At 47.7% G+C, this 25,683-nt stretch overlaps 3 protein-coding genes across 3 annotated transcripts; all 3 read right to left on the minus strand.

Annotated features, from left to right (window-relative positions):
• Positions 1–391: 391 nt before the first annotated feature.
• Positions 392–7,288, minus strand: LOC144601126 (uncharacterized). The gene is made up of 2 exons (XM_078413081.1): positions 6,844–7,288; positions 392–1,402 (listed from the first exon to the last, which is right to left on the minus strand). Exon 2 carries the CDS (start codon positions 1,286–1,288, stop codon positions 521–523), a length of 768 nt encoding a protein of 255 aa, XP_078269207.1. The 5' UTR covers positions 1,289–1,402; positions 6,844–7,288; the 3' UTR covers positions 392–520.
• Positions 7,289–7,835: 547 nt separating this feature from the next.
• Positions 7,836–14,146, minus strand: LOC144601429 (uncharacterized). The gene is made up of 3 exons (XM_078413535.1): positions 12,231–14,146; positions 9,907–10,112; positions 7,836–9,753 (listed from the first exon to the last, which is right to left on the minus strand). Exons 1-3 carry the CDS (start codon positions 13,816–13,818, stop codon positions 7,858–7,860), a joined length of 3,690 nt encoding a protein of 1,229 aa, XP_078269661.1. The 5' UTR covers positions 13,819–14,146; the 3' UTR covers positions 7,836–7,857.
• Positions 14,147–18,952: 4,806 nt separating this feature from the next.
• LOC144601152 (uncharacterized) lies at positions 18,953–25,136 on the minus strand. Its single transcript, XM_078413105.1, has 2 exons — positions 23,303–25,136; positions 18,953–20,747 (listed from the first exon to the last, which is right to left on the minus strand). The coding sequence occupies exons 1-2, from the start codon at positions 24,806–24,808 to the stop codon at positions 19,317–19,319; spliced, it is 2,937 nt and encodes a 978-aa protein (XP_078269231.1). The 5' UTR covers positions 24,809–25,136; the 3' UTR covers positions 18,953–19,316.
• Positions 25,137–25,683: the final 547 nt, after the last annotated feature.

Genomic DNA, 25,683 nt, shown 5'->3' on the forward strand with positions numbered 1-25,683 from the left:
ACTCAGTGGGACAGGCAGTATCTCTGGAGAGAAGGAATGGTTGACGTTTCAGGTCGAGACTGAAGAAGTCTGAAGAAGGGTCTCGACCCGAAACGTCAACCATTCCATCTCTCCGGAGATGCTGCATGTCCCCGCTGAGTTACTCCAGCATTTTGTGTCTACCTTTGATTTGAACCAGCACCTGTAGTTCCTTCTTACTCATGAATCAATGAATGTTTCCACTCTCCCTTCCTGGAATAAACATGCTTCACCCACCCTGTCTGGAGGTAACAGAGGAAGGGGAAATACAAGAACATTCCACAGGAGTCATCAAGGGAGAAAGACTGGCAGTGGTCAGATGGGCCGATTGGCCTCTCTATGGACATAACATGCAGAGAGACACTGGGTTTGCAACATATCTCGTTTATTTTAACCGAAAAGCAAAACCTAACTGCACCCAATGACCAATCCTGGGTGTGATGATCATCAGCAGTCACGTGTGGACTTACAAATGGATTCAGCAAATGCGACGGTTAAACACTTATCTAAATTCCTCCTTCACATCGTGAACTCGCCGGTGGGTCATCAGGTGGGAAGATTGTGTGAACCCCAGCCCACAGTCAGAGCAGGTGAACGGCCTCTCCCCGGTGTGAACCTGCTGATGTGTTACCATGACGGACAAATGAGCGAATCCCTTCCCGCACTCAGAGCAGGTGAACGGCATCTCCCCGGTGTGTATTCGCTGGTGTATCATCATGATGGACAAACTAGCAAATCTCCTCCCACACTCAGAGCAGGTGAACGGAAACTCCCCGGTGTGAATTCTGCGGTGTTTCAGTAACGCGTATGAATGAGTGAATCCCTTCCCACACGCGGTGCAGATGAACGGTCTCTCCCCGGTGTGAATTCTCCGGTGCCTCAGTAATGCGGATGATAGACTGAATCTCTTCCCGCACTCAGAGCAGGCGAACGGCCACTCTCCGGTGTGAATTCTCTGGTGTATCTGCAATGGAGACGCACCAACGAATCCCATTCCACACTCAGAACAGATAAAAGGTTTCTCGCCGGTGTGAACATGATGGTGTCTCAGTAGGTCGGACGATGCAATGAATCCCTTCCCACACTCAGAGCAGGTGAACGGCTTCTCCCCGGTGTGGATTTGCTGGTGTCTCTTCAGGCTCCATGCTTGAGTGAAACCCTTCCCACAATCTGGACATGCAAATGGTTTCTCCACAGCGAGAAGCTGCTGGTGGGGAGGTTGGCTGAATCCCTGCCCACACTCCTCAGAGCTGGTGGATAATTTCTCCATGCTACGAAATCCCTGGCGGCGTGCTGACGGAGCTGACACTGCGAATCTATTCCACACTGGTACTGGGAAACTGAGTTTGAGATTCCAATGCACAAATCCTCTCCTGGTCCTACCCTGCAAAAAGAGTTTACAATGAACATTAACAGGTAATGATCAATGTTGCAGACAATGTAAGAAAATAACTGCAGGTGCTGGTACAAATCGAAGGTATTTATTTCACAAAATGCTGGAGCAACTCAGCAGGTCAGGCAGCATCTCAGGAGAGAAGGAATGGGTGATGTTTCAGGTCGAGACCCTTCTTCAGACTGATGTCAGGGGGGAGGGACAAAGGAAGGATATAGGTGGAAACAGGAAGATAGAGGGAGAACTGGGAAGGGGAAGAGAGGGACAGAGGAACTATCTAAAGTTGGAGAAGTCAATGTTCATACCGCTGGGCTGCAAGCTGCCCAAGCGAAATATGTGGTGCTGTTCCTCCAATTTCCGGTGGGCCTCACTATGGCACTGGAGGAGGCCCATGACAGAAAGGTCAGACTGGGAATCGGAGTTGAAGTGCTCAGCCACCGGGAGATCAGGTTGGTTAAGGCGGAGTGAGCGAAGGCTTTGAGCGAAACAATCGCCGAGCCTGCGTTTGGTTTCGCCAATGTATAGAAGTTGATGTCTAGAGCAGCGGATACAATAGATGAGGTTGGAGGAGGTGCAGGTGAACCTCTGTCTCACTGGGAAAGACTGTTTGGACGGAGTTGAGGGGGGAGGTAAAGGGACAGGTGTTGCATCTCCTACGGTTGCAGGGGAAAGTGCCTGGGGATGGGGTGGTTTGGGTAGGTAGGGATGAGTGGACCAGGGAGTTACGGAGGGAACAGTCTCTGCGGAATGCAGAAAGGGGAAAAGATGTGGCCAGTAGTGGGATCCTGTTGTAGGTGACGGAAGTGTTGGAGGATGAAGTGTTTCAGACAAGGTAATTATGGTCTCTATGGTGAGTTGTGGCAGCAAGGCTGACAGTAAGTTGGGGGTTTACTATGGATTGTCCCTTTAATGACGTCCGCTTTCCGAGCCCCCACTCCCTCATCTTTACTGTGGACGTTCAGTCACTCTACACCTCCCTCCCCCATCAGGAAGGCATAAAAGCCCTCCTTTTCTTCCTCGACCGTAGAACCATCCAATTTCCCTCTACTAACACTCTACTTCGCTGGTCCTCACCCTCAACAACTTCTCCTTTGACTCCCCCCACTTCCTCCAAGTCCAAGGCATAGCTATGGGCACCCGCATGGGCCCCAGCTATGCTTGCCTCTGTGTGGGGTACATTGAACAATCCCTGTTTCAGGCAAACACTGGCCTTATCCCCGAACTCTGTCTCTGTTACATTGTTGACTGCATCGGTGCTACCTCCTGCACTCATGCAGAACTCATGGACTTCATCCATTGTACCACCAATTTCCATCCTGCATGTTAAAGTTCTGCGCTATCAAGCAACAAACCACATTAGTCACCTTATCGAAACATACATTATTAAGGGATTGGACTCATTAGAGGCAGGAAAAGTGTTCCCAATGTTGGGGGGGGGGGGGGGGGGTCCAGAACCAGGGGCCACAGTTTAAGAATAAGGGGTAGGTCATTTAGAACGGAGATGAGGAAAAACTTTTTCTGTCAGAGTTGTAAATCTGTGGAATTCGCTACCTCAGAAGGCAGTGGAGGCCAATTCTCTGGATGCATTCATGAGAGAGCTAGATAGAGCTCTTAAGGAAAGTGGAGTCAGTGGGTATGGGGAGAAGGCAGGAACGGGGTGCTGATTGAGAATGATCAGCCATGATCACATTGAATGGTGGTGCTGGCTCGAAGGGCCGAATGGCCTACTCCTGCACCTATTGTCTATAAGAATGGAACAATACCTTTTTATTCACGCATGTGGGAGTGGGAGAGCAACCCCGAATAAGGCTACATACTCGCTGTCACTCGTGGTCCCACTCAATTGAATTGTGCAGACAGTGCATATATACCTGAGCATTCATGGGTAGTTAATCACACAGTCAGCACAATAAACAGCTAACAATGGCCTGTTTCCTTTATCATCGTTACTTTTTTACATATCTTCTATTCACTGTTCTTTATCTCTCCACATCATCGTCTATATCTCTCGTTTCCCTTTTCTCTAACCAGCAAAGATAATAGAGAAGATGGACCACTCCGTTGAAATCGCGTATACTGAAGTGTAGTAGACAACGGACCAGAACGCCCGCCATTTTAGTAAGCAAAACCCGCGGTTCGTTATGCCTCTCACTGTGTAATCAGTGTCGTGGGGGAACAGTATGTGTGATGATACCTTTAAAATGCAGAGATGGATCCGACGTCTTTTCCAAAAATGGGCGGCTGGGCGGGGAGTGTCGTGGGCGGGCGAGGAGGGACAGGGAAGGTATCGAGCGTCGAGCGGGAGGTCGGAGCCAATCATTCGACCCGACGTGGAATATGCGGGCCAATCGGGCGTCGAGCGGGAGCTCGTAACCAATCAATGGACGCCCACGTGGGGGGAGCGCATTTGTTAAAGTCAGTTTACTGACTCCCTCACTGGCTGCCACTCGCGTGGGTCCCATTGTGACGTCACAGGCTGAAGATCGTAATGAAATCGGTTTAAAAGGTGATTTTTTTTACTTTAAAATCTCTCTAGTTTTAAAAATATAATAATCTGAATGAAAGTTGTTGTAAAGCGTCATCCGGACAATGGTGGTTAGGGTGGTGCTAAAATTGTGGCGCTATCGTTTACCGTTTTGGCCGTGTGTATATATACACACACGCATATATATCTAGTTTCTTTCTTGTGATTTCTAATTATTTGTTTAGCAATCTTTTTCTTTCAATATCTCGCTCTCTCTCTCTCGCTCTCTATATATATATATAAATAAATAATCAACCATGCATACACTTCTCAGCACATGGTTCTCCCTATCATGATCACTGTTCTCTCACATACATTTCATTAGGGCCCACCCATACATATTCGCAATCAGACATCAAACTTATTTCCAGAAATTCTAATATTGTGAATAAAATTTTATATTTAAATTCAACCATAACGCCACATTTCTGGGTTAGCAGTATATTGCACCAACCCCCTCAATTTTAAATCATTCAAAAATGAACTTCATAAACAAGAATAACATTTTTTCTTTCTGTCATTCATGGTAAGATTTATATCATTTTGTGTGTGAGATATACAGGGTTGCACTGTTTCGTATATCAGCTAACCAATTAAAAGATCAGGTCCTGATTTATACGAGCTCTTCACCTTCCCCCCCCCCCCCCCCCTTGTCTGAAGAAGGGTCCCAACCTGAAACATCATCCATCATTTTTCTCCAGAGATGCTGCCTGACCCGGTGATTTACTCCACCACTGTGTGTATTTGAATTGGATTCATGCTTCTGAACCACGTCAGGTAGCATTGGTCATTTTAGTGGCTGTCAAGGGTTTTTAACTAATCAATTCACCAATTCAAATTTTCTTGGCTCTAAGAATAAAGTTAAATGTCTTTTCAATTATATTGTGGATACAGTAGAGTTCTATTGTTTGCAAATGCCTAATCTCTGCTTCCATGACTTTTTACAATAAAACAAAAAGAGATACAGCTCGTGGAGGTGAAATTGAAATTAACAGAGAAAGTAAAGAAGAACAGTTCATTCAAGATAGAGCTAGATAGAGCTCTTAAGGATAGCGGAGTCAGGGGTATGGGGAGAAGGCAGGAATGGGGTACTGATTGAGAATGATCAGCCATGATCACGTTGAATGGTGGTGCTGGCTCGAAGGGCCAAATGGCCTCCTCCTGCACCTATTGTCTAATGTCTATTAAATATGATCAATTGGCCTGATGCAGACAGAGTGGATCTCGAGTGCAAATATTCAATCAATAACATCCAAAGTTTAAAGATCACGAAGCAGCAACTCTTCAAGAAATAGTCAACTATCAACTTATCCAAGAAGTTGAACAAAAATAATTGGTTGCAAACATTTTATATACGAAGACATCACATAGTTGTGAATACTACCCAGTCCAGCACACAGAATCTGCTTACTAAAATGGCGCTGAAATTTACCCATGACCTACGACGGCTTTTAGGGTCGAGTGGTCTATCTTGCTCCTCTATTATCTTTGCTAACCAGTCTGAAGAAGGGTCTCAACCTGAAACTCGCCCATTTCTTCTCTCCAGAGATGCTGCCTGTCCTGCACCTCCAGCTGGAGTTACTCCAGCTTTTTGTGTCCATCTTCAGTAAGTTGGGGGAATCTTTTGTCTGGGCTCAACATCAAATTCACTGACTTTCTTTCTGCTCACTGGTGGCTCATCTGTAGACGATGAATGGCGGTGAACTTGAAAATGACATTGGACTCCACAAACAAAGTGCTAGAGAGCCACAGAGGTCAGGCAGCATCGACAGAAGCGTTGGAGTAACGCAGCGGGACAGGCAACATCTCTGGAGAGAATGAATAGGTGACCTCAGCATCTAAAAAAACATAGATACGTGATTCATCGGGTAGGGACCCTTACTCTGACCAGCTGTGTTACTCTGGCATTTTGTGGGGGTTTTTTTGCAAACCAGAATCTGCACTTCCTGGTATCTACTGATTAATAGACAATAGGTGCAGGTGTAGGCCATTCGGCCCTTCGAGCCATTCAATGTGATTATGGCTGATCATTCTCAATCAGTACCCCGTTCCTACCTTCTCCCCATATCCCCTGACTCCGCTATCCTTAAGAGCTCTATCTAGCTCTCTCTTGAATGCATTCAGAGAATTGGCCTCCACTGCCTTCTGAAGCTGAGAATTCCACAGATTCACAACTCTCTGACTGAAAACGTTTTTCCTCATATTCATTTTAAATGGCCTACCCCTTATTCTTAAACTGTGGCCCCTGGTTCTGGGCTCTCCCAACATTGGGAACATGTTTCCTGCCTCTAACGTGTCCAACCCCTTAATAATCTTATACGTTTCGATAATATCCCCTCTCATCCTTCTAAATTTCAGTGTATACAAGCCTAGTCGCTCCAGTCTTTCAACATATGACAGTCCCGCCATTCTGGGAATTAACCTAGTTGGAGTAACGCAGCGGGACACACATGCTGCACGCCCTCAATAGCAAGACTATCCTTCCTCAAATTTGGAGACCAAAACTGCACACAGTACTCCAAGTGCGGTCTCTCTAGGGCCCTCTACAACGGCAGAAGGACCTCTTTGCTCCTATACTGAACTCCTCTTGTTATGAAGGCCAACATTCCATTGGCTTTCTTCACTGCCTGCTGTACCTGCATGCTTCCTTTCAGTGACTGATGCACTAGGACACCCAGATCTCGTTGTACGTCCCCTTTTCCTAACTTGACACCATTCAGATAGTACTCTGCCTTCCTATTCTTACCACCAAAGTGAATAACCTCACACTTACCCACATTAAACTGCATCTGCCATGCATCCGCCCACTCACACAACCTGTCCAAGTCACCCTGCAACCTCATAGCACCTTCCTCACAGTTCACACTACCACCCAGCTTTGTATCATCTGCAAATTTGGTAATGGTACCTTTAATCGCTTCGTCCGCTTTCTGTGGATGTCTGATGATCACTTTCTGGTGGACATGGAATCCATGTTTGCGCGGCCGAGCACCCTCTGTGGATCGGCGGTGAAGCTTTACGGTGACGGTGGCAATGTGCCATTAAGTGCCACAGTTAGATGATCGTGCACTTCTTTAAAAAAACGAATCGCTTGCTTGTTCTGATCACCTTCCCTGGTGGCGGAAAATCCATGCTTGGATCCAGGCCAGTTCCTCGAGACCCTTCTTCAGACTGGTTAGGGAAAAGGAAAACGAGCGTTGGAGACGGTGATGTGGACGGTGCTGACTGACCCCGCGGCCCGGCTCCCCGCTCCTACCTGCCGCCGATCCTCCGGAGCCTTTTGTCCGCGGACCGCATGCACGCCTTGGCCGCACCACTTCCGGGGCTCTCCGCGCCTGCGCGCTTGGCGACACCTGCAACATTGGGCGAGTTCTGGGGCGCGGAAGTTTCTGGGTAAAGAGAGCGCCATTGGACATGACCTGAAATCACCGGCTCAGCGTTCCCCAATGGACAGTCGGCAGTCCGTGTTGTTGTGTAGAGAGTCTCAGCAACGCGCAGAAGCGATCGAGTATTGAAATCAAAACACTTAAAGGTGCCTGAAATTTAAAATGAAATACAAATAGTTCTGCACCACTTGCATTCCTCGGGAATCCTGTGTTTCAGAAATACCGTGGGGCTCATGTTGTCGACCTCCCCGTGGTGAGCCCTGTCAACTGACCTCAGCCAGGCGAACGACAACAAACAGAGACAGCAGAAGCAGAAGCAGCTTCATAACTTCTGCTGCCTCATACGCAAGAAGAAGAAATACTGTAATAACACAAATTGTGCTGATGCGAAAAAAGGGGTTTTAGGGTTGAGAGTTTACGACTCGTAATTACCACGTGATCTTGTCCCACATTCAGAGCAGACGGATGGCTTCTACCCAGTGCGAATTCTCTGATGTGTCAGCATCTCACACGATCCAACGAACCCCTTTACGCACTCAGAACAGGTGAACAGCCCTCTCCCTGGTGTGAATTCGCTGGTGCCTCTTCAGGCTGCCTGCCTGACTGAATTCCTTCCCACAATCGGAACAGGCAAATCGTTTCTTCACAGCGTGAACTTGCTGGTGTCTGTTCAGGTGAGAAGACTGGTTGAACCTCTTCCCACATTCCGAACAGACAAACGGCCTCTCCCCAGTGTGAATTCTCCAGTGTACCTGTAATGCAGATGAATGAGTGAACCCTTTCCCACACTCAGAGCAGATGAACGGCCTCTCCCCGGTGTGAAGTCTCTGGTGCCTCAATAACGCGGATGAATGAATGAATCCCTTCCCGCACTCAGAGCAGGTGAGTGGCCTCTCGTTCGTGTGAATAAGCTGGTGCTTCTTCAGGCTGTCTGCCTGAGTGAATCCCTTCCCACAATCAGGACAGGGAATTTTTTTTTTCACAGCATGAACTTGCTGGTGGGTCACCAGTTGGGAAGCTCGGTTAAACCCCCTCCCACACTCAGAGCAGATGAACGGCCTCTCCCCAGTGTGAATTCTCTGGTGTACCTGTAATGCAGATGATTCAATGAACCCCCTCCCACATTCAGAGCAGATGAACGGCCTCTCGCCGGTGTGAATTCTCTGGTGCATCAGCAATGAAAATGAACCAGTGAAACTCTTCCCACACTCTGAGCAGAAGAAGGGCCTCTCCCCGGTGTGAGTTCTCCAGTGCACCTGTAATGCAGATGAACGAACAAACCCCTTCCCACACTCAGAGCAGGTGAACGGCCTCTCTTCAGTGTGAACCCACTGGTGTATCTGTAACGCAGATGATTCAATGAATCCCTTCCCACACTCAGAGCAGATGAACGGCTTCTCCCCGGTGTGAATTCTCTGGTGTTTCAGGAGCTCAGATGATGCAATGAATCCCTTCCCGCACTCAGAGCAGCTGAACGGCCTCTCGCCGGTCTGAGGTCGCTGACGTGTTGGCAGCCTCTCCTCGGTGTGAATTTGCTGGTGCCACTTTAGCCGACTCGCTCGAGAGAATCCTTTCCCGCAATCGGGACAGGCAAACGGTTTCTCCACAGCGTGAACCTGCTGGTGTCTCTTCAGGTTAGAAGATTGGCTGAATCCCTTCCCACACTCGGAGCAGACGAAGGGCCTCTCCCCGGTGTGAGTTCTCCGGTGGATCTGTAATGCAGATGAATGAAAGAACCCCTTCCCACATTCAGAGCAGATGAATGACTTTTCCTCGGTGTGAATTCTCTGGTGTGTCAGCAGCTGAGATGATGCAATGAATCCCTTCCCACACTCAGAGCAGATGAACGGCCTCTCTCCAGTGTGAATCCGCTGGTGTATCATTAACACAGATAAAACATTGAATTTTTTCCCACACTCAGAACAGTTGAATGGCTTCTCCCCGGTGTGAATTCGATGGTGCTTCTTCAGTTGGCACGATTGAGTGAATCCCTTCCCACAATCTGGACAAGTAAATGTCTTCTCCACGGCGTGAACTTGCTTGTGAATCTTCAGGTTGTGAGAATGCGTGAATCCCTTCCCACACTCAGAGCAGGTAAACGGCCTGCCGCCAGTCTCAACTCGCGTACGTGTCGGTCGCCTCTGCCCGGTGTGAATTCTCTGGTGCCCCTTCAGCTGGCTAGCTCGAGTAAATCCATTCCCACAATGGGAACAGGCAAATGGTTTTTCCACAGCTTGAACTTGCTGCTGGGTCACCAGGTGAGGAGATTGAGTGAAATTCTGCCCACACTCAGAGCTGGTGGCTAATTTCTCCATGCTGCGAATTCTCTGGCGTCTCGTCGGCTCAGATAAGACAGTGATTCCCTCCCACGCCTTCAGGTGCTGGTGGAATGAATAAGTTTGAGATTCCTGTACATCAATCCTCTGCTTGTTCTATTCCGTAGTTTACAATAAATTAACAGGTAAAGATCAGTGTTTCAGACAAGGTGATTTTTGCCTCCACGGTAAAATATTACATCACACATATTACATGGAAGAAGCCCTCGTTTTCTCTCACAGCTCTGACCGTGCATTCGATGCGCTCACGCCGCCCGATTCTCCCCGCAGCCTGGGGCCGCTCCTCAGGCCGGGCCTCGGTGCTGACTGATCCCGATCCTCCGGAGTCTTTTGTCCACGGACCGCATGCGCGCCTTGGACGCACCACTTCCGGGCGCTCTGCGCATGCGCCTGCAACATTAGGGGAGTTCTGGGGCGCGGAGGCTTCTGGGTAAAGAAGGCGCCATGGACACGACCTGAAATCACAGGCTAAGCGTTCCCCAATGGACAGCAGGCACTTTGTCCTTGTGTGTGGAGAACAGTGACCTCTCGCAACTGATGTGGTCGTTTAGTTGTGAACATCATTACATTTACAAGTGTCGAAATTCGGACTTATGAACCAATAACCGTTTTACCCTCCCAGAATAAATAGGTAAAGGACTAACAAGAACATTCATAAGTCAAGAGGAGAAAGATACGCCGAATGGCCTACCTAGGCAGAGAGAGTCAGAGTTTTTACAACAGAACTCCTTTATTTGTCACATATCCAAGATATGAAACTACAGCCCAGTTATAGATAGATAGATAGATAGATAGATAGATAGCTTTATTTGTCATCCAATATTGGACGAAATTCGGTCACCCACAGTCCAACAATAAAAGCATTAAATAGGCATTCAATTTACACAACCCCAAAACCCCCAAAACACAGTCCAACAATAAAAGCATTAAATAGGCATTCAATTTACACAACCCCAAAACCCCCAAAACACAGTCCAACAATAAAAGCATTAAATAGGCATTAAAATTACCCAACCCCAAAAACACACAAAAAAAGAAACATCCATCAAAGAAACATCCATCACAGAAGTACTAACAACATAAGAACAACCCCCAAATGCTCCCAATGAGCAGGGTTTAGCCCTGGTTGTGATGAACATCAAGTTTAACCACATAGTCAGAAAACTAGTCACTTGTGCACTTGTGGGAGATGTTAAACACCGAACCAAAATCGCTCGGTCCGCATTAACCAAACTGATTTCCCGGTGGCCGAACACTTCAACTCCCCCTCCCATTCCCAGTCTGACCTTTCTGTCATGGGCCTCCTCCAGTGCCATAGTGAGGCCTACCGGAAATTGGAGGAACAGCACCTCATATTTTGCCTGGGCAGTTAGCAGCCCAGTGGTATGAACATCGACTTCTCCAATTTTAGGTAGTTCCTCTGTCCCTCCCGTCCCCTCCTCCTTCCCAGATCTCCCTCTATTTTCCTGTCGCCACGTATATCCTTCCATTGTCTTGCCCCCCTGACATCAGCCTGAAGAAGGGTCTCGACCCCAGAAACGTCACCCATTCCTTCTCTCCCGAGATGCTGCCTGACCTGCTGAGTTACTCCAGCATTTTGTGAATAAATACCTTCGATTTGTACCAGCATCTGCAGTTATCTTCTTAGACTCCCTATTAAACTTTCTCCCAAGCGTGATCGAGCTGGTGTGCCAATACCTTAGATAAACAAGTGAAATCATTCCCGCACACTAAACAGGTGAATGCCCTCTCCCCAAAGAGAATTCTCTGGCCTGACTGACCTGCTCCTGTAACTCATGAACTCAGAAGAATGTGGACCTCCTTGTTCATCGAAGGAGTGTGTTGCAGACAGGAACAAGGACTTGTGACACCGGGTTTACAACAGAACTAATTTATCACAAACCCAGAATATTAAATCCCAACTCAGATATAGCAATGGGAATATCAATTATAATCATGTATTATCTTTCCATTGAATGAATGTTTATTTGTCACATGACAAGTCAAAGTAAAATACATTGCTTTCAAACCCAAGGGTCCTCAGTTGTTCTCTTCTCCCCCCCCATAATGACTTCCGTCACAACGGGTCCTCCTTTGTTCTCCCCCCCCCCCCCCAATGACTGTTCCCTCACAACGGGTTCTCCTTTGTTCTCTCCCTCAAAACCCCCCCCCCACCCCCCGCCAACGACTGTTCACACACACTGGGTCTTCCATTGTTTTTCAGTGCCCCGCCCCAGCCCCCACATCGGCTCCACCGCACGCAACAAATCCTTTTCACTGTACCTCAGTACACATGGCAATAAACAATAAAATAAATGCAAACTATCTTCAGTGGAATGAACCCCAACTGTGCCCAGTGACCAGGATTCAGTCCTAGATGTGATGAGCAGTAACTAGAGTCCAACAGCAGCAGACACTTGCGGACTTGAAACAGGATTCAGCAACTGTGACGGTTAAACACAGAACAGACAGCTTATTTTAAACTCCCCTCCCAGTGTGAACTCACACATACGTCATCAGGTTAGGAGACTGAGTGAATCCGTTCCCAAACACAGAACAGGTAAACAGCTTCTACTCAGTGTGAATTTCCTGGTTGGTCACTAGGTCATCATCATGACAGTTGGGAGCGGCAAATGGTTTCCCCGCAGCGTGAACTCGCTGGTGGGTCTTCAGGTGGGAAGACTGAATGAATCCCTTCCCACACTCAGAGCAGGTGTACGGCCTCTCTCCAGTGTGAATTCTCCGGTGTCTCTGTAATGCAGCTAAGTTAGTAAATCCCTTCCCACACACAGAACAAGTGAACGGCCTCTCCCCAGTGTGAATTCGCTGGTGTACTTGTAGCCCATGTAATTTACCAAACCCCTTGTCACACACAGAACAAGTGAACGGCTTCTCTCCCGTGTGAGTCCGCAGGTGTGATTTTAGCTGAGATGCATCCATAAATGCCTTCTCACACACATAACAAGTGAACGGTCTCTCCCCGGTGTGAACTCGCTCATGTCTTTTCAGGCAGTTCGACCCATTGAACCCCTTCCCACACACAGAACAAGTGAACAGCCTCTCCCCAGTGTGTGTTCGCTGGTGTAATTGCAGCCGAGATGTATCTATGAATACTTTCCCGCATACAGAACAAGGGAACGGTCTCTCCGTGGTGTGAACTCGCACATGCTTTTTCAGGTAGTTCAAACCAGTGAATCCCTTCCCACACTCAGAACAGGCAAACGGCCTCTCTCCAGTGTGAAGTCGCTGGTGTGACCGTAGCCGATATGAATGTATAAATCCCTTCCCACACACAGAACAAGTGAATGGCCTCTCCCCGGTGTGAATAGGCTGGTGTGTCTGTAGCTGAGATAACTGTACAAATCCCATCCCACACACGGAACAAGTGAACGGCCTCTCCCCAGTGTGAATTTGCCGGTGGGTCAGCAAGCCAGAAGAATCAGTGAATCCCTTGCCACACTCAGAGCAGATGAAAGGCTTCTCCCCGCAGTGAATCTGCTGGTGCCTCTGTAGCCCAGAGAAATCAGTAAATCCCTTCTCACATACAGAACATGTGAACGGCCTCTCTCCCATGTGTATTCGCTGGTGTGACTGTAGGTGAGATGATTGCATAAATCCCTTCCCACACATCGAGCAGGTGAACGGCCTATCCCTGATGTGAATCCGCTGGTGTTGCTGGAGCCCACATAATTGTGTAAATCCCTTGCCACACTCAGAGCAGATGAACGGTCTCTCACCAGTGTGAATTTGATAGTGTGTCCTAAGGTTTGCCAATTGAACAAATCCCTTCCCACACTCAGAACAGGTGAACGGCCTCTCCCCAGTGTGAATCTGCTGGTGTGTCTGTAGCCCAGATGATGCAGTAAATCCCTTCCCACACACAGAACAGATGAATGGTTTCTCCCCTGTGTGAATTCTCTGGTGTCTCTTCAGATTGCAGGCCTGAGAGAATCCCTTCGCACAATCGGGACAGGGAAATGGTTTCTCTTCAGCGTGAACTTGCTGTTGGTGTCTCTTCAGGTTGCAGGCTTGAGAGAATCCCTTCCCACAATCTGGACAGGGAATTGTTTTTTCCAAAGCGTGAACTTGCTGCTGGGTCACCAGGTGAGGAGATTGAGTGAAATCCTGCCCACACTCAGAGCTGGTGGATAATTTCTCCATGCTGCGAATTCTCTGGCGTCTCGTCGGCTCAGATAAGACAGTGATTCCCTCCCACGCCTTCAGGTGCTGGTGGAATGAATAAGTTTGAGATTCCTGTACATCAATCCTCTGCTTGTTCTATTCCGTAGTTTACAATAAATTAACAGGTAAAGATTAGTGTTTCAGACAAGGTGATTTTTGCCTCCACGGTGAAATATTACATCACACATATTACATGGAAGAAGCCCTCGTTTTCTCTCACAGCTCTGACCGTGCATTCGATGCGCTCACGCCGCCCGATTCTCCCCGCAGCCTGGGGCCGCTCCTCAGGCCGGGCCTCGGTGCTGACTGATCCCGATCCTCCGGAGTCTTTTGTCCACGGACCGCATGCGCGCTTGGACGCACCACTTCCGGGCGCTCTGCGCCTGCGCACTTGGTACAGCCTGCAACATTGGGGGAGTTCTGGGGCGCGGAGGCTTCTGGGTAAAGAAGGCGCCATGGACATGACCTGAAATCACAGGCTAAGCGTTCCCCAATGGACAGCAGGCACTTTGTCCTTGTGTGTGGAGAACAGTGACCTCTCGCAACCGATGTGGTCGTTTAGTTGTGAACATCATTACATTTACAAGTGTCGAAATTCGGACTTATGAACCAATAACCGTTTTACCCTCCCAGAATAAACAGGTAAAGGACTAACAAGAACATTCATAAGTCAAGAGGAGAAAGATACGCCGAATGGCCTACCTAGGCAGAGAGAGTCAGAGTTTTTACAACAGAACTCCTTTATTTGTCACATATCCAAGATATGAAACGACAGCCCAGTTATAGGAAATACTAACAACATAAGAACAACCCCCAAATGCTCCCAATGAGCAGGGTTTAGCCCTGGTTGTGATGAACATCAAGTTTAACCACATAGTCAGAAAACTAGTCTGGTGCAGGGAGCAGGGTTTCAAGTTTCTGGATCATTGGGACCTCTTCTGGGGGAAGTATGACCTGCACAAAAAGGACGGGTTGCAACTGAACCCGAGGGGAACCAATATCCTGGCGGGGAGATTTGCTAAAATAACTGCGGAGACTTTAAACTAGTACGGTTGGGGGGAGGGACTCAAACACAGATAGCTAATAGGCAGTGTGTGAGGCAGGAGGCAGAAAAGGGAAACACTCAGACCCAATATGTAGGAGAGAAAGAAGGGAAAAGAAATAAACTGAGAATAAGAAATGATGGGTCCCTTAAATGTGTATATTTTAATGCTAGGAGCATTGTAAGAAAGGTGGATGAGCTTAGAGCCTGGATTGACATCTGGAAGTATGATGTTGTGGCGATCAGTGAAACATGGTTGCAGGAGGGTTGCGATTGGCAATTAAATATTCCAGGATTTCATTGTTTCAGATGTGATAGAATCGGAGGGGCAAGAGGTGGGGGTGTTGCATTGCTTGTCAGGGAGGATATCACAGCAGTGCTTTGGCAGGACAGACTAGAAGGCTCGATTAAGGAGGCTGTTTGGGTGGAACTCAGAAATGAGAAAGGTTTAGCAACACTTATAGGGGTGTATTATAGACCGCCAAATAGGGAACGAGAATTGGAAGAGCAAATATGTAAGGAGATAGCAGATATTAGTAGTAAGCACAGAGTGGTGATTGTGGGTGATTTCAATTTTCCGTATATAGACTGGGAATCACATTCTGTTAAAGGGCTGGATGGTTTGGAGTTTGTAAAATGTGTGCAGGATAGTTTTTTGCAGCAATACGTAGAGGTGCCTACCAGAGAAGGGGCAGTGTTGGACCTCCTGTTAGGAAATGAGATGGGTCAGGTGACGGAGGTATGTGTTGAGGAGCACTTTGGGTCTAGTGATCATAATGCCATTAGTTTCAATATCATTATGGAGAAGGTCAAATCTGGACCAAGGGTTGAGATTTTGGATTGGAGAAAGGCTAATTTTGAGGAGATGAGAAAGGATTTAAAAGGAGTGAAATGGATATTGTTGTTTTATGAAAAGGATATAATAGAGAAATGGAGGATATTTAAAGGTGAAATTTTGAGAGTACAGAGTCTTTATGTCCCTGTTCGGTGGAAAGGAAAGAATAATAATTTGAAAGAGCCGTGGTTTTCCAGGGAAATTGGACACTTGGTTCGGAAAAAGAGGGAGATGTACAATAAATATAAGCGGCAGGGAGTAAATGAGGTTCTTGAGGAATATAAAGAATGTAAAAGGAATCTTAAAAAGGAAATTAGAAAAGCGAAAAAAAGATATGAGGCTGCTTTGGCAAATAATGTAAAAGTAAACCCCAAGGGGTTCTACAGATATGTCAATAGCAAAAGGATAGTGAGGGATAAAATTGGTCCATTAGAGAGTCAGAGTGGACAGCTATGTGCTGAGCCGGAAGAAATGGGGGAGATATTAAACAATTTCTTTTCTTCAGTATTTACCGAGGAGAAGGATATTGAATTATGTGAGGTAAGCGAAACAAGTAGAGTAGTGATGGAAATTAGGAGGATTAAAGAAGAGGAGGTACGGACACTTTTGAAAAATATAAAAGTGGATAAGTCTCCAGGTCCTGATAGGATATTCCCTAGGACATTGAGGGAAGTTAGTGCAGAAATAGCAGGGGCTATGACGGAAATATTTCAAACGTCATTAGAAACAGGGATGGTGCCGGAAGATTGGCGCATTGCGCATGTTGTGCCTTTGTTTAAAAAAGGTTCTAAAAGTAAACCTAGCAATTATAGACCTATTAGTTTGACGTCTGTGGTGGGAAAATTAATGGAAAAGATACTTAGGGACAATATATATAATTATTTGGATAATCAAGGCCTGATTAGAAACAGTCAACATGGATTTGTGCCTGGAAGGTCATGTTTGACTAATCTTCTTGAATTTTTTGAAGAGGTTACCAGGGAAATTGATAAGGGCAAGGCTGTGGATGTTGTCTATATGGACTTCAGTAAGGCATTTGACAAGGTTCCACGTGGAAGGTTGATTAAGAAGGTTAAATCGTTGGGTATTAATAGTGAGGTTGCAAGATGGATTCAACAATGGCTGAATGGGAGATACCAGAGGGTAACGGTTGACAATTGTATGTCAGGTTGGAGGCCAGTGTCTAGTGGAGTGCCCCAAGGATCTGTGTTGGGTCCACTGTTGTTTGTCATTTACATTAATGATCTGGATGATGGTGTGGCAAATTGGATTAGTAAATATGCAGATGATACTAAGATAGGTGGAGTAGTTGATAGTGAGGTAGATTTTCAAAGTCTACAGAGAGACTTGGGCCTTTTGGAAGGGTGGGCTGAAAGATGGCAGATGGAGTTTAATGCTGATAAGTGTGAGGTGCTGCATTTTGGTAGGACAAATCAAAATAGGGTAAATGGTAGGGAATTGAGGAATGCAGTGGAACAGAGGGATCTGGGAATAACTGTGCATTGTTCCCTGAAGGTGGAATCTCATGTGGATAGGGTGGTGAAGAAGGCGTTTGGTATGCTTGCCTTTATAAATTAGAGCATCGAGTATAGAAGTTGGGATGTAATGTTGAAATTGTACAGGGCATTGGTGAGGCCGAATCTGGAGTATGGTGTGCAGTTCTGGTCGCCAAATTATAGGAAGGATGTCGACAAAATGGAGAGGGTACAGAGGAGATTTACTAGAATGTTGCCTGGGTTTCAGCACTTAGGCTACAGAGAGAGGTTGAACAGGTTGGGTCTTTATTCTTTGGAGCGGAGAAGGTTGAGGGGGGACTTGATAGAGGTTTTTAAAATTTTGAGAGGGACGGACAGAGTTGACGTGGGTAGGCTTTTCCCTTTGAGAGTGGGGAAGATTCCAACAAGGGGACATAGCTTCAGAATTGAGGGACAAAGGTTTAGGGGTAACATGAGGGGGAACTTCTTTCCTCAGAGGGGTGTGGCTGTATGGAATGGGCTTCCGGTGGAAGTGGTGGAGGCTGGCTCGATTTTATTATTTAAGAGCAAATTGGATAGGTATATGGATAGGAGGGGATTGGAGGGTTATGGTCTGAGTGCAGGTAGATGAGACTAGGTCAGGGAGAATGGTCGGCGTGGACTGGTAGGGCCGGACAGGCCTGTTTCCATGCTGTAGATGTTATATGTTATATATGTTATATATGTTATAGTCACTTGTGCACTTGCGGGAGATGTTAAACACCGAACCAAAATCGCTCGGTCCGCATTAACCAAACTGATTTCCCGGTGGCCGAACACTTCAACTCCCCCTCCCATTCCCAGTCTGACCTTTCTGTCATGGGCCTCCTCCAGTGCCATAGTGAGGCCCACCGGAAATTGGAGGAACAGCACCTCATATTTTGCCTGGGCAGTTTGCAGCCCAGTGGTATGAACATCGACTTCTCCAATTTTAGGTAGTTCCTCTGTCCCTCCCGTCCCCTCCTCCTTCCCAGATCTCCCTCTATTTTCCTGTCTCCACGTATATCCTTCCTTTGTCTCGCCCCCCTGACATCAGTCTGAAGAAGGGTCTCGACCTCAGAAACGTCACCCATTCCTTCTCTCCCGAGATGCTGCCTGACCTGCTGAGTTACTCCAGCATTTTGTGAATAAATACCTTCGATTTGTACCAGCATCTGCAGTTATCTTCTTAGACTCCCTATTAAACTTTCTCCCAAGCGTGATCGAGCTGGTGTGCCAATACCTTAGATAAACAAGTGAAATCATTCCCGCACACTAAACAGGTGAATGCCCTCTCCCCAAAGAGAATTCTCTGGCCTGACTGACCTGCTCCTGTAACTCATGAACTCAGAAGAATGTGGACCTCCTGGTTCATCGAAGGAGTGTGTTGCAGACAGGAACAAGGACTTGTGACACCGGGTTTACAACAGAACTAATTTATCACAAACCCAGAATATTAAATCCCAACTCAGATATAGCAATGGGAATATCAATTATAATCATGTATTATCTTTCCATTGAATGAATGTTTATTTGTCACATGACAAGTCAAAGTAAAATACATTGCTTTCAAACCCAAGGGTCCTCAGTTGTTCTCTTCTCCCCCCCCATAATGACTTCCGTCACAACGGGTCCTCCTTTGTTCTCCCCCCCCCCCCAATGACTGTTCCCTCACAACGGGTTCTCCTTTGTTCTCTCCCTCAAAACCCCCCCCCCACCCCCGACTGTTCACACACACTGGGTCTTCCATTGTTTTTCAGTGCCCCGCCCCAGCCCCCACATCGGCTCCACCGCACGCAACAAATCCTTTTCACTGTACCTCAGTACACATGGCAATAAACAATAAAATAAATGCAAACTATCTTCAGTGGAATGAACCCCAACTGTGCCCAGTGACCAGGATTCAGTCCTAGATGTGATGAGCAGTAACTAGAGTCCAACAGCAGCAGACACTTGTGGACTTGAAACAGGATTCAGCAACTGTGACGGTTAAACACAGAACAGACAGCTTATTTTAAACTCCCCTCCCAGTGTGAACTCACACATACGTCATCAGGTTAGGAGACTGAGTGAATCCGTTCCCAAACACAGAACAGGTAAACAGCTTCTACTCAGTGTGAATTTCCTGGTTGGTCACTAGGTCATCATCATGACAGTTGGGAGCGGCAAATGGTTTCCCCGCAGCGTGAACTCGCTGGTGGGTCTTCAGGTGGGAAGACTGAATGAATCCCTTCCCACACTCAGAGCAGGTGTACGGCCTCTCTCCAGTGTGAATTCTCTGGTGTCTCTGTAATGCAGCTAAGTTAGTAAATCCCTTCCCACACACAGAACAAGTGAACGGCCTCTCCCCAGTGTGAATTCGCTGGTGTACTTGTAGCCCATGTAATTTACCAAACCCCTTGTCACACACAGAACAAGTGAACGGCTTCTCTCCCGTGTGAGTCCGCAGGTGTGATTTTAGCTGAGATGCATCCATAAATGCCTTCTCACACACATAACAAGTGAATGGTCTCTCCCCGGTGTGAACTCGCTCATGTCTTTTCAGGCAGTTCGACCCATTGAACCCCTTCCCACACACAGAACAAGTGAACAGCCTCTCCCCAGTGTGTGTTCGCTGGTGTAATTGCAGCTGAGATGTATCTATGAATACTTTCCCGCATACAGAACAAGGGAACGGTCTCTCCGTGGTGTGAACTCGCACATGCTTTTTCAGGTAGTTCAAACCAGTGAATCCCTTCCCACACTCAGAACAGGCAAACGGCCTCTCTCCAGTGTGAAGTCGCTGGTGTGACCGTAGCCGATATGAATGTATAAATCCCTTCCCACACACAGAACAAGTGAATGGCCTCTCCCCGGTGTGAATAGGCTGGTGTGTCTGTAGCTGAGATAACTGTACAAATCCCATCCCACACACGGAACAAGTGAACGGCCTCTCCCCAGTGTGAATTTGCCGGTGGGTCAGCAAGCCAGAAGAATCAGTGAATCCCTTGCCACACTCAGAGCAGATGAAAGGCTTCTCCCCGCAGTGAATCTGCTGGTGCCTCTGTAGCCCAGAGAAATCAGTAAATCCCTTCTCACATACAGAACATGTGAACGGCCTCTCTCCCATGTGTATTCGCTGGTGTGACTGTAGGTGAGATGATTGCATAAATCCCTTCCCACACATCGAGCAGGTGAACGGCCTATCCCTGATGTGAATCCGCTGGTGTTGCTGGAGCCCACATAATTGTGTAAATCCCTTGCCACACTCAGAGCAGATGAACGGTCTCTCACCAGTGTGAATTTGATAGTGTGTCCTAAGGTTTGCCAATTGAACAAATCCCTTCCCACACTCAGAACAGGTGAACGGCCTCTCCCCAGTGTGAATCTGCTGGTGTGTCTGTAGCCCAGATGATGCAGTAAATCCCTTCCCACACACAGAACAGGTGAATGGTTTCTCCCCTGTGTGAATTCTCTGGTGTCTCTTCAGATTGCAGGCCTGAGAGAATCCCTTCGCACAATCGGGACAGGGAAATGGTTTCTCTTCAGCGTGAACTTGCTGTTGGTGTCTCTTCAGGTTGCAGGCTTGAGAGAATCCCTTCCCACAATCTGGACAGGGAATTGTTTTTTCCAAAGCGTGAACTTGCTGCTGGGTCACCAGGTGAGGAGATTGAGTGAAATCCTGCCCACACTCAGAGCTGGTGGATAATTTCTCCATGCTGCGAATTCTCTGGCGTCTCGTCGGCTCAGATAAGACAGTGATTCCCTCCCACGCCTTCAGGTGCTGGTGGAATGAATAAGTTTGAGATTCCTGTACATCAATCCTCTGCTTGTTCTATTCCGTAGTTTACAATAAATTAACAGGTAAAGATCAGTGTTTCAGACAAGGTGATTTTTGCCTCCACGGTGAAATATTACATCACACATATTACATGGAAGAAGCCCTCGTTTTGTCTCACAGCTCTGACCGTGCATTCGATGCGCTCACGCCTCCCGATTCTCCCCGCAGCCTGGGGCCGCTCCTCAGGCCGGGCCTCGGTGCTGACTGATCCCGATCCTCCGGAGTCTTTTGTCCACGGACCGCATGCGCGCCTTGGACGCACCACTTACGGGCGCTCTGCGCCTGCGCACTTGGTACAGCCTGCAACATTGGGGGAGTTCTGGGGCGCGGAGGCTTCTGGGTAAAGAAGGCGCCATGGACATGACCTGAAATCACAGGCTAAGCGTTCCCCAATGGACAGCAGGCACTTTGTCCTTGTGTGTGGAGAACAGTGACCTCTCGCAACTGATGTGGTCGTTTAGTTGTGAACATCATTACATTTACAAGTGTCGAAATTCGGACTTATGAACCAATAACCGTTTTACCCTCCCAGAATAAACAGGTAAAGGACTAACAAGAACATTCATAAGTCAAGAGGAGAAAGATACGCCGAATGGCCTACCTAGGCAGAGAGAGTCAGAGTTTTTACAACAGAACTCCTTTATTTGTCACATATCCAAGATATGAAACTACAGCCCAGTTATAGGAAGTACTAACAACATAAGAACAACCCCCAAATGCTCCCAATGAGCAGGGTTTAGCCCTGGTTGTGATGAACATCAAGTTTAACCACATAGTCAGAAAACTAGTCACTTGTGCACTTGCGGGAGATGTTAAACACCGAACCAAAATCGCTCGGTCCGCATTAACCAAACTGATTTCCCGGTGGCCGAACACTTCAACTCCCCCTCCCATTCCCAGTCTGACCTTTCTGTCATGGGCCTCCTCCAGTGCCATAGTGAGGCCTACCGGAAATTGGAGGAACAGCACCTCATATTTTGCCTGGGCAGTTTGCAGCCCAGTGGTATGAACATCGACTTCTCCAATTTTAGGTAGTTCCTCTGTCCCTCCCGTCCCCTCCTCCTTCCCAGATCTCCCTCTATTTTCCTGTCTCCACGTATATCCTTCCTTTGTCTCGCCCCCCTGACATCAGTCTGAAGAAGGGTGTCGACCCCAGAAACGTCACCCATTCCTTCTCTCCCGAGATGCTGCCTGACCTGCTGAGTTACTCCAGCATTTTGTGAATAAATTCCTTCGATTTGTACCAGCATCTGCAGTTATCTTCTTAGACTCCCTATTAAACTTTCTCCCAAGCGTGATCGAGCTGGTGTGCCAATACCTTTGATAAACAAGTGAAATCATTCCCGCACACTAAACAGGTGAATGCCCTCTCCCCAAAGAGAATTCTCTGGCCTGACTGACCTGCTCCTGTAACTCATGAACTCAGAAGAATGTGGACCTCCTGGTTCATCGAAGGAGTGTGTTGCAGACAGGAACAAGGACTTGTGACACCGGGTTTACAACAGAACTAATTTATCACAAACCCAGAATATTAAATCCCAACTCAGATATAGCAATGGGAATATCAATTATAATCATGTATTATCTTTCCATTGAATGAATGTTTATTTGTCACATGACAAGTCAAAGTAAAATACATTGCTTTCAAACCCAAGGGTCCTCAGTTGTTCTCTTCTCCCCCCCCATAATGACTTCCGTCACAACGGGTCCTCCTTTGTTCTCCCCCCCCCCCCAATGACTGTTCCCTCACAACGGGCTCTCCTTTGTTCTCTCCCTCAAAACCCCCCCCCCACCCCCCGCCAACGACTGTTCACACACACTGGGTCTTCCATTGTTTTTCAGTGCCCCGCCCCAGCCCCCACATCGGCTCCACCGCACGCAACAAATCCTTTTCACTGTACCTCAGTACACATGGCAATAAACAATAAAATAAATGCAAACTATCTTCAGTGGAATGAACCCCAACTGTGCCCAGTGACCAGGATTCAGTCCTAGATATGATGAGCAGTAACTAGAGTCCAACAGCAGCAGACACTTGTGGACTTGAAACAGGATTCAGCAACTGTGACGGTTAAACACAGAACAGACAGCTTCTTTTAAACTCCCCTCCCAGTGTGAACTCACACATACGTCATCAGGTTAGGAGACTGAGTGAATCCGTTCCCAAACACAGAACAGGTAAACAGCTTCTACTCAGTGTGAATTTCCTGGTTGGTCACTAGGTCATCATCATGACAGTTGGGAGCGGCAAATGGTTTCCCCGCAGCGTGAACTCGCTGGTGGGTCTTCAGGTGGGAAGACTGAATGAATCCCTTCCCACACTCAGAGCAGGTGTACGGCCTCTCTCCAGTGTGAATTCTCCGGTGTCTCTGTAATGCAGCTAAGTTAGTAAATCCCTTCCCACACACAGAACAAGTGAACGGCCTCTCCCCAGTGTGAATTCGCTGGTGTACTTGTAGCCCATGTAATTTACCAAACCCCTTGTCACACACAGAACAAGTGAACGGCTTCTCTCCCGTGTGAGTCCGCAGGTGTGATTTTAGCTGAGATGCATCCATAAATGCCTTCTCACACACATAACAAGTGAACGGTCTCTCCCCGGTGTGAACTCGCTCATGTCTTTTCAGGCAGTTCGACCCATTGAACCCCTTCCCACACACAGAACAAGTGAACAGCCTCTCCCCAGTGTGTGTTCGCTGGTGTAATTGCAGCCGAGATGTATCTATGAATACTTTCCCGCATACAGAACAAGGGAACGGTCTCTCCGTGGTGTGAACTCGCACATGCTTTTTCAGGTAGTTCAAACCAGTGAATCCCTTCCCACACTCAGAACAGGCAAACGGCCTCTCTCCAGTGTGAAGTCGCTGGTGTGACCGTAGCCGATATGAATGTATAAATCCCTTCCCACACACAGAACAAGTGAATGGCCTCTCCCCGGTGTGAATAGGCTGGTGTGTCTGTAGCTGAGATAACTGTACAAATCCCATCCCACACACGGAACAAGTGAACGGCCTCTCCCCAGTGTGAATTCGCCGGTGGGTCAGCAAGCCAGAAGAATCAGTGAATCCCTTGCCACACTCAGAGCAGATGAAAGGCTTCTCCCCGCAGTGAATCTGCTGGTGCATCTGTAGCCCAGAGAAATCAGTAAATCCCTTCTCACATACAGAACATGTGAACGGCCTCTCTCCCATGTGTATTCGCTGGTGTGACTGTAGGTGAGATGATTGCATAAATCCCTTCCCACACATCGAGCAGGTGAACGGCCTATCCCTGATGTGAATCCGCTGGTGTTGCTGGAGCCCACATAATTGTGTAAATCCCTTGCCACACTCAGAGCAGATGAACGGTCTCTCACCAGTGTGAATTTGATAGTGTGTCCTAAGGTTTGCCAATTGAACAAATCCCTTCCCACACTCAGAACAGGTGAACGGCCTCTCCCCAGTGTGAATCTGCTGGTGTGTCTGTAGCCCAGATGATGCAGTAAATCCCTTCCCACACACTGAACAGGTGAATGGTTTCTCCCCTGTGTGAATTCTCTGGTGTCTCTTCAGATTGCAGGCCTGAGAGAATCCCTTCGCACAATCGGGACAGGGAAATGGTTTCTCTTCAGCGTGAACTTGCTGTTGGTGTCTCTTCAGGTTGCAGGCTTGAGAGAATCCCTTCCCACAATCTGGACAGGGAATTGGTTTTTCCAAAGCGTGAACTTGCTGCTGGGTCACCAGGTGAGGAGATTGAGTGAAATCCTGCCCACACTCAGAGCTGGTGGATAATTTCTCCATGCTGCGAATTCTCTGGCGTCTCGTCGGCTCAGATAAGACAGTGATTCCCTCCCACGCCTTCAGGTGCTGGTGGAATGAATAAGTTTGAGATTCCTGTACATCAATCCTCTGCTTGTTCTATTCCGTAGTTTACAATAAATTAACAGGTAAAGATCAGTGTTTCAGACAAGGTGATTTTTGCCTCCACGGTGAAATATTACATCACACATATTACATGGAAGAAGCCCTCGTTTTCTCTCACAGCTCTGACCGTGCATTCGATGCGCTCACGCCGCCCGATTCTCCCCGCAGCCTGGGGCCGCTCCTCAGGCCGGGCCTCGGTGCTGACTGATCCCGATCCTCCGGAGTCTTTTGTCCACGGACCGCATGCGCGCCTTGGACGCACCACTTACGGGCGCTCTGCGCCTGCGCACTTGGTACAGCCTGCAACATTGGGGGAGTTCTGGGGCGCGGAGGCTTCTGGGTAAAAAAAGGCGCCATGGACATGACCTGAAATCACAGGCTAAGCGTTCCCCAATGGACAGCAGGCACTTTGTCCTTGTGTGTGGAGAACAGTGACCTCTCGCAACTGATGTGGTCGTTTAGTTGTGAACATCATTACATTTACAAGTGTCGAAATTCGGACTTATGAACCAATAACCGTTTTACCCTCCCAGAATAAACAGGTAAAGGACTAACAAGAACATTCATAAGTCAAGAGGAGAAAGATACGCCGAATGGCCTACCTTGGCAGAGAGAGCAGAGTTTTTACAACAGAACTCCTTTATTTGTCACATATCCAAGATATGAAACTACAGCCCAGTTATAGGAAGTACTAACAACATAAGAACAACCCCCAAATGCTCCCAATGAGCAGGGTTTAGCCCTGGTTGTGA

This window comes from Rhinoraja longicauda, chromosome 16 (assembly GCF_053455715.1).
Source record: "Rhinoraja longicauda isolate Sanriku21f chromosome 16, sRhiLon1.1, whole genome shotgun sequence".
NCBI classification, from domain to species: Eukaryota; Metazoa; Chordata; class Chondrichthyes; order Rajiformes; family Arhynchobatidae; genus Rhinoraja; species Rhinoraja longicauda.

What these genes read in the sequence shown, in the direction of transcription:
- LOC144601126 (XM_078413081.1), bottom strand. Translation starts at nt 1,288, where the DNA reads ATGGAGAAATTATCCACCAGCTCTGAGGAGTGTGGGCAGGGATTCAGC.
- LOC144601429 (XM_078413535.1), bottom strand. Translation starts at nt 13,818, where the DNA reads ATGGAGAAATTATCCACCAGCTCTGAGTGTGGGCAGGATTTCACTCAA. An exon ending in CCAGGAAATTCACACTGAGT is followed by an intron (nt 10,113 to 12,230) that starts AGAAGCTGTTTA and finishes CTGTGATTTCAG; the next exon opens with GTCGTGTCCATGGCGCCTTC. An exon ending in TGCGGGGAGAATCGGGCGGC is followed by an intron (nt 9,754 to 9,906) that starts GTGAGCGCATCG and finishes ACTACGGAATAG; the next exon opens with AACAAGCAGAGGATTGATGT.
- LOC144601152 (XM_078413105.1), bottom strand. Translation starts at nt 24,808, where the DNA reads ATGGAGAAATTATCCACCAGCTCTGAGTGTGGGCAGGATTTCACTCAA. An exon ending in ACCTGAAGACCCACCAGCGA is followed by an intron (nt 20,748 to 23,302) that starts GTTCACGCTGCG and finishes AGACACCAACAG; the next exon opens with CAAGTTCACGCTGAAGAGAA.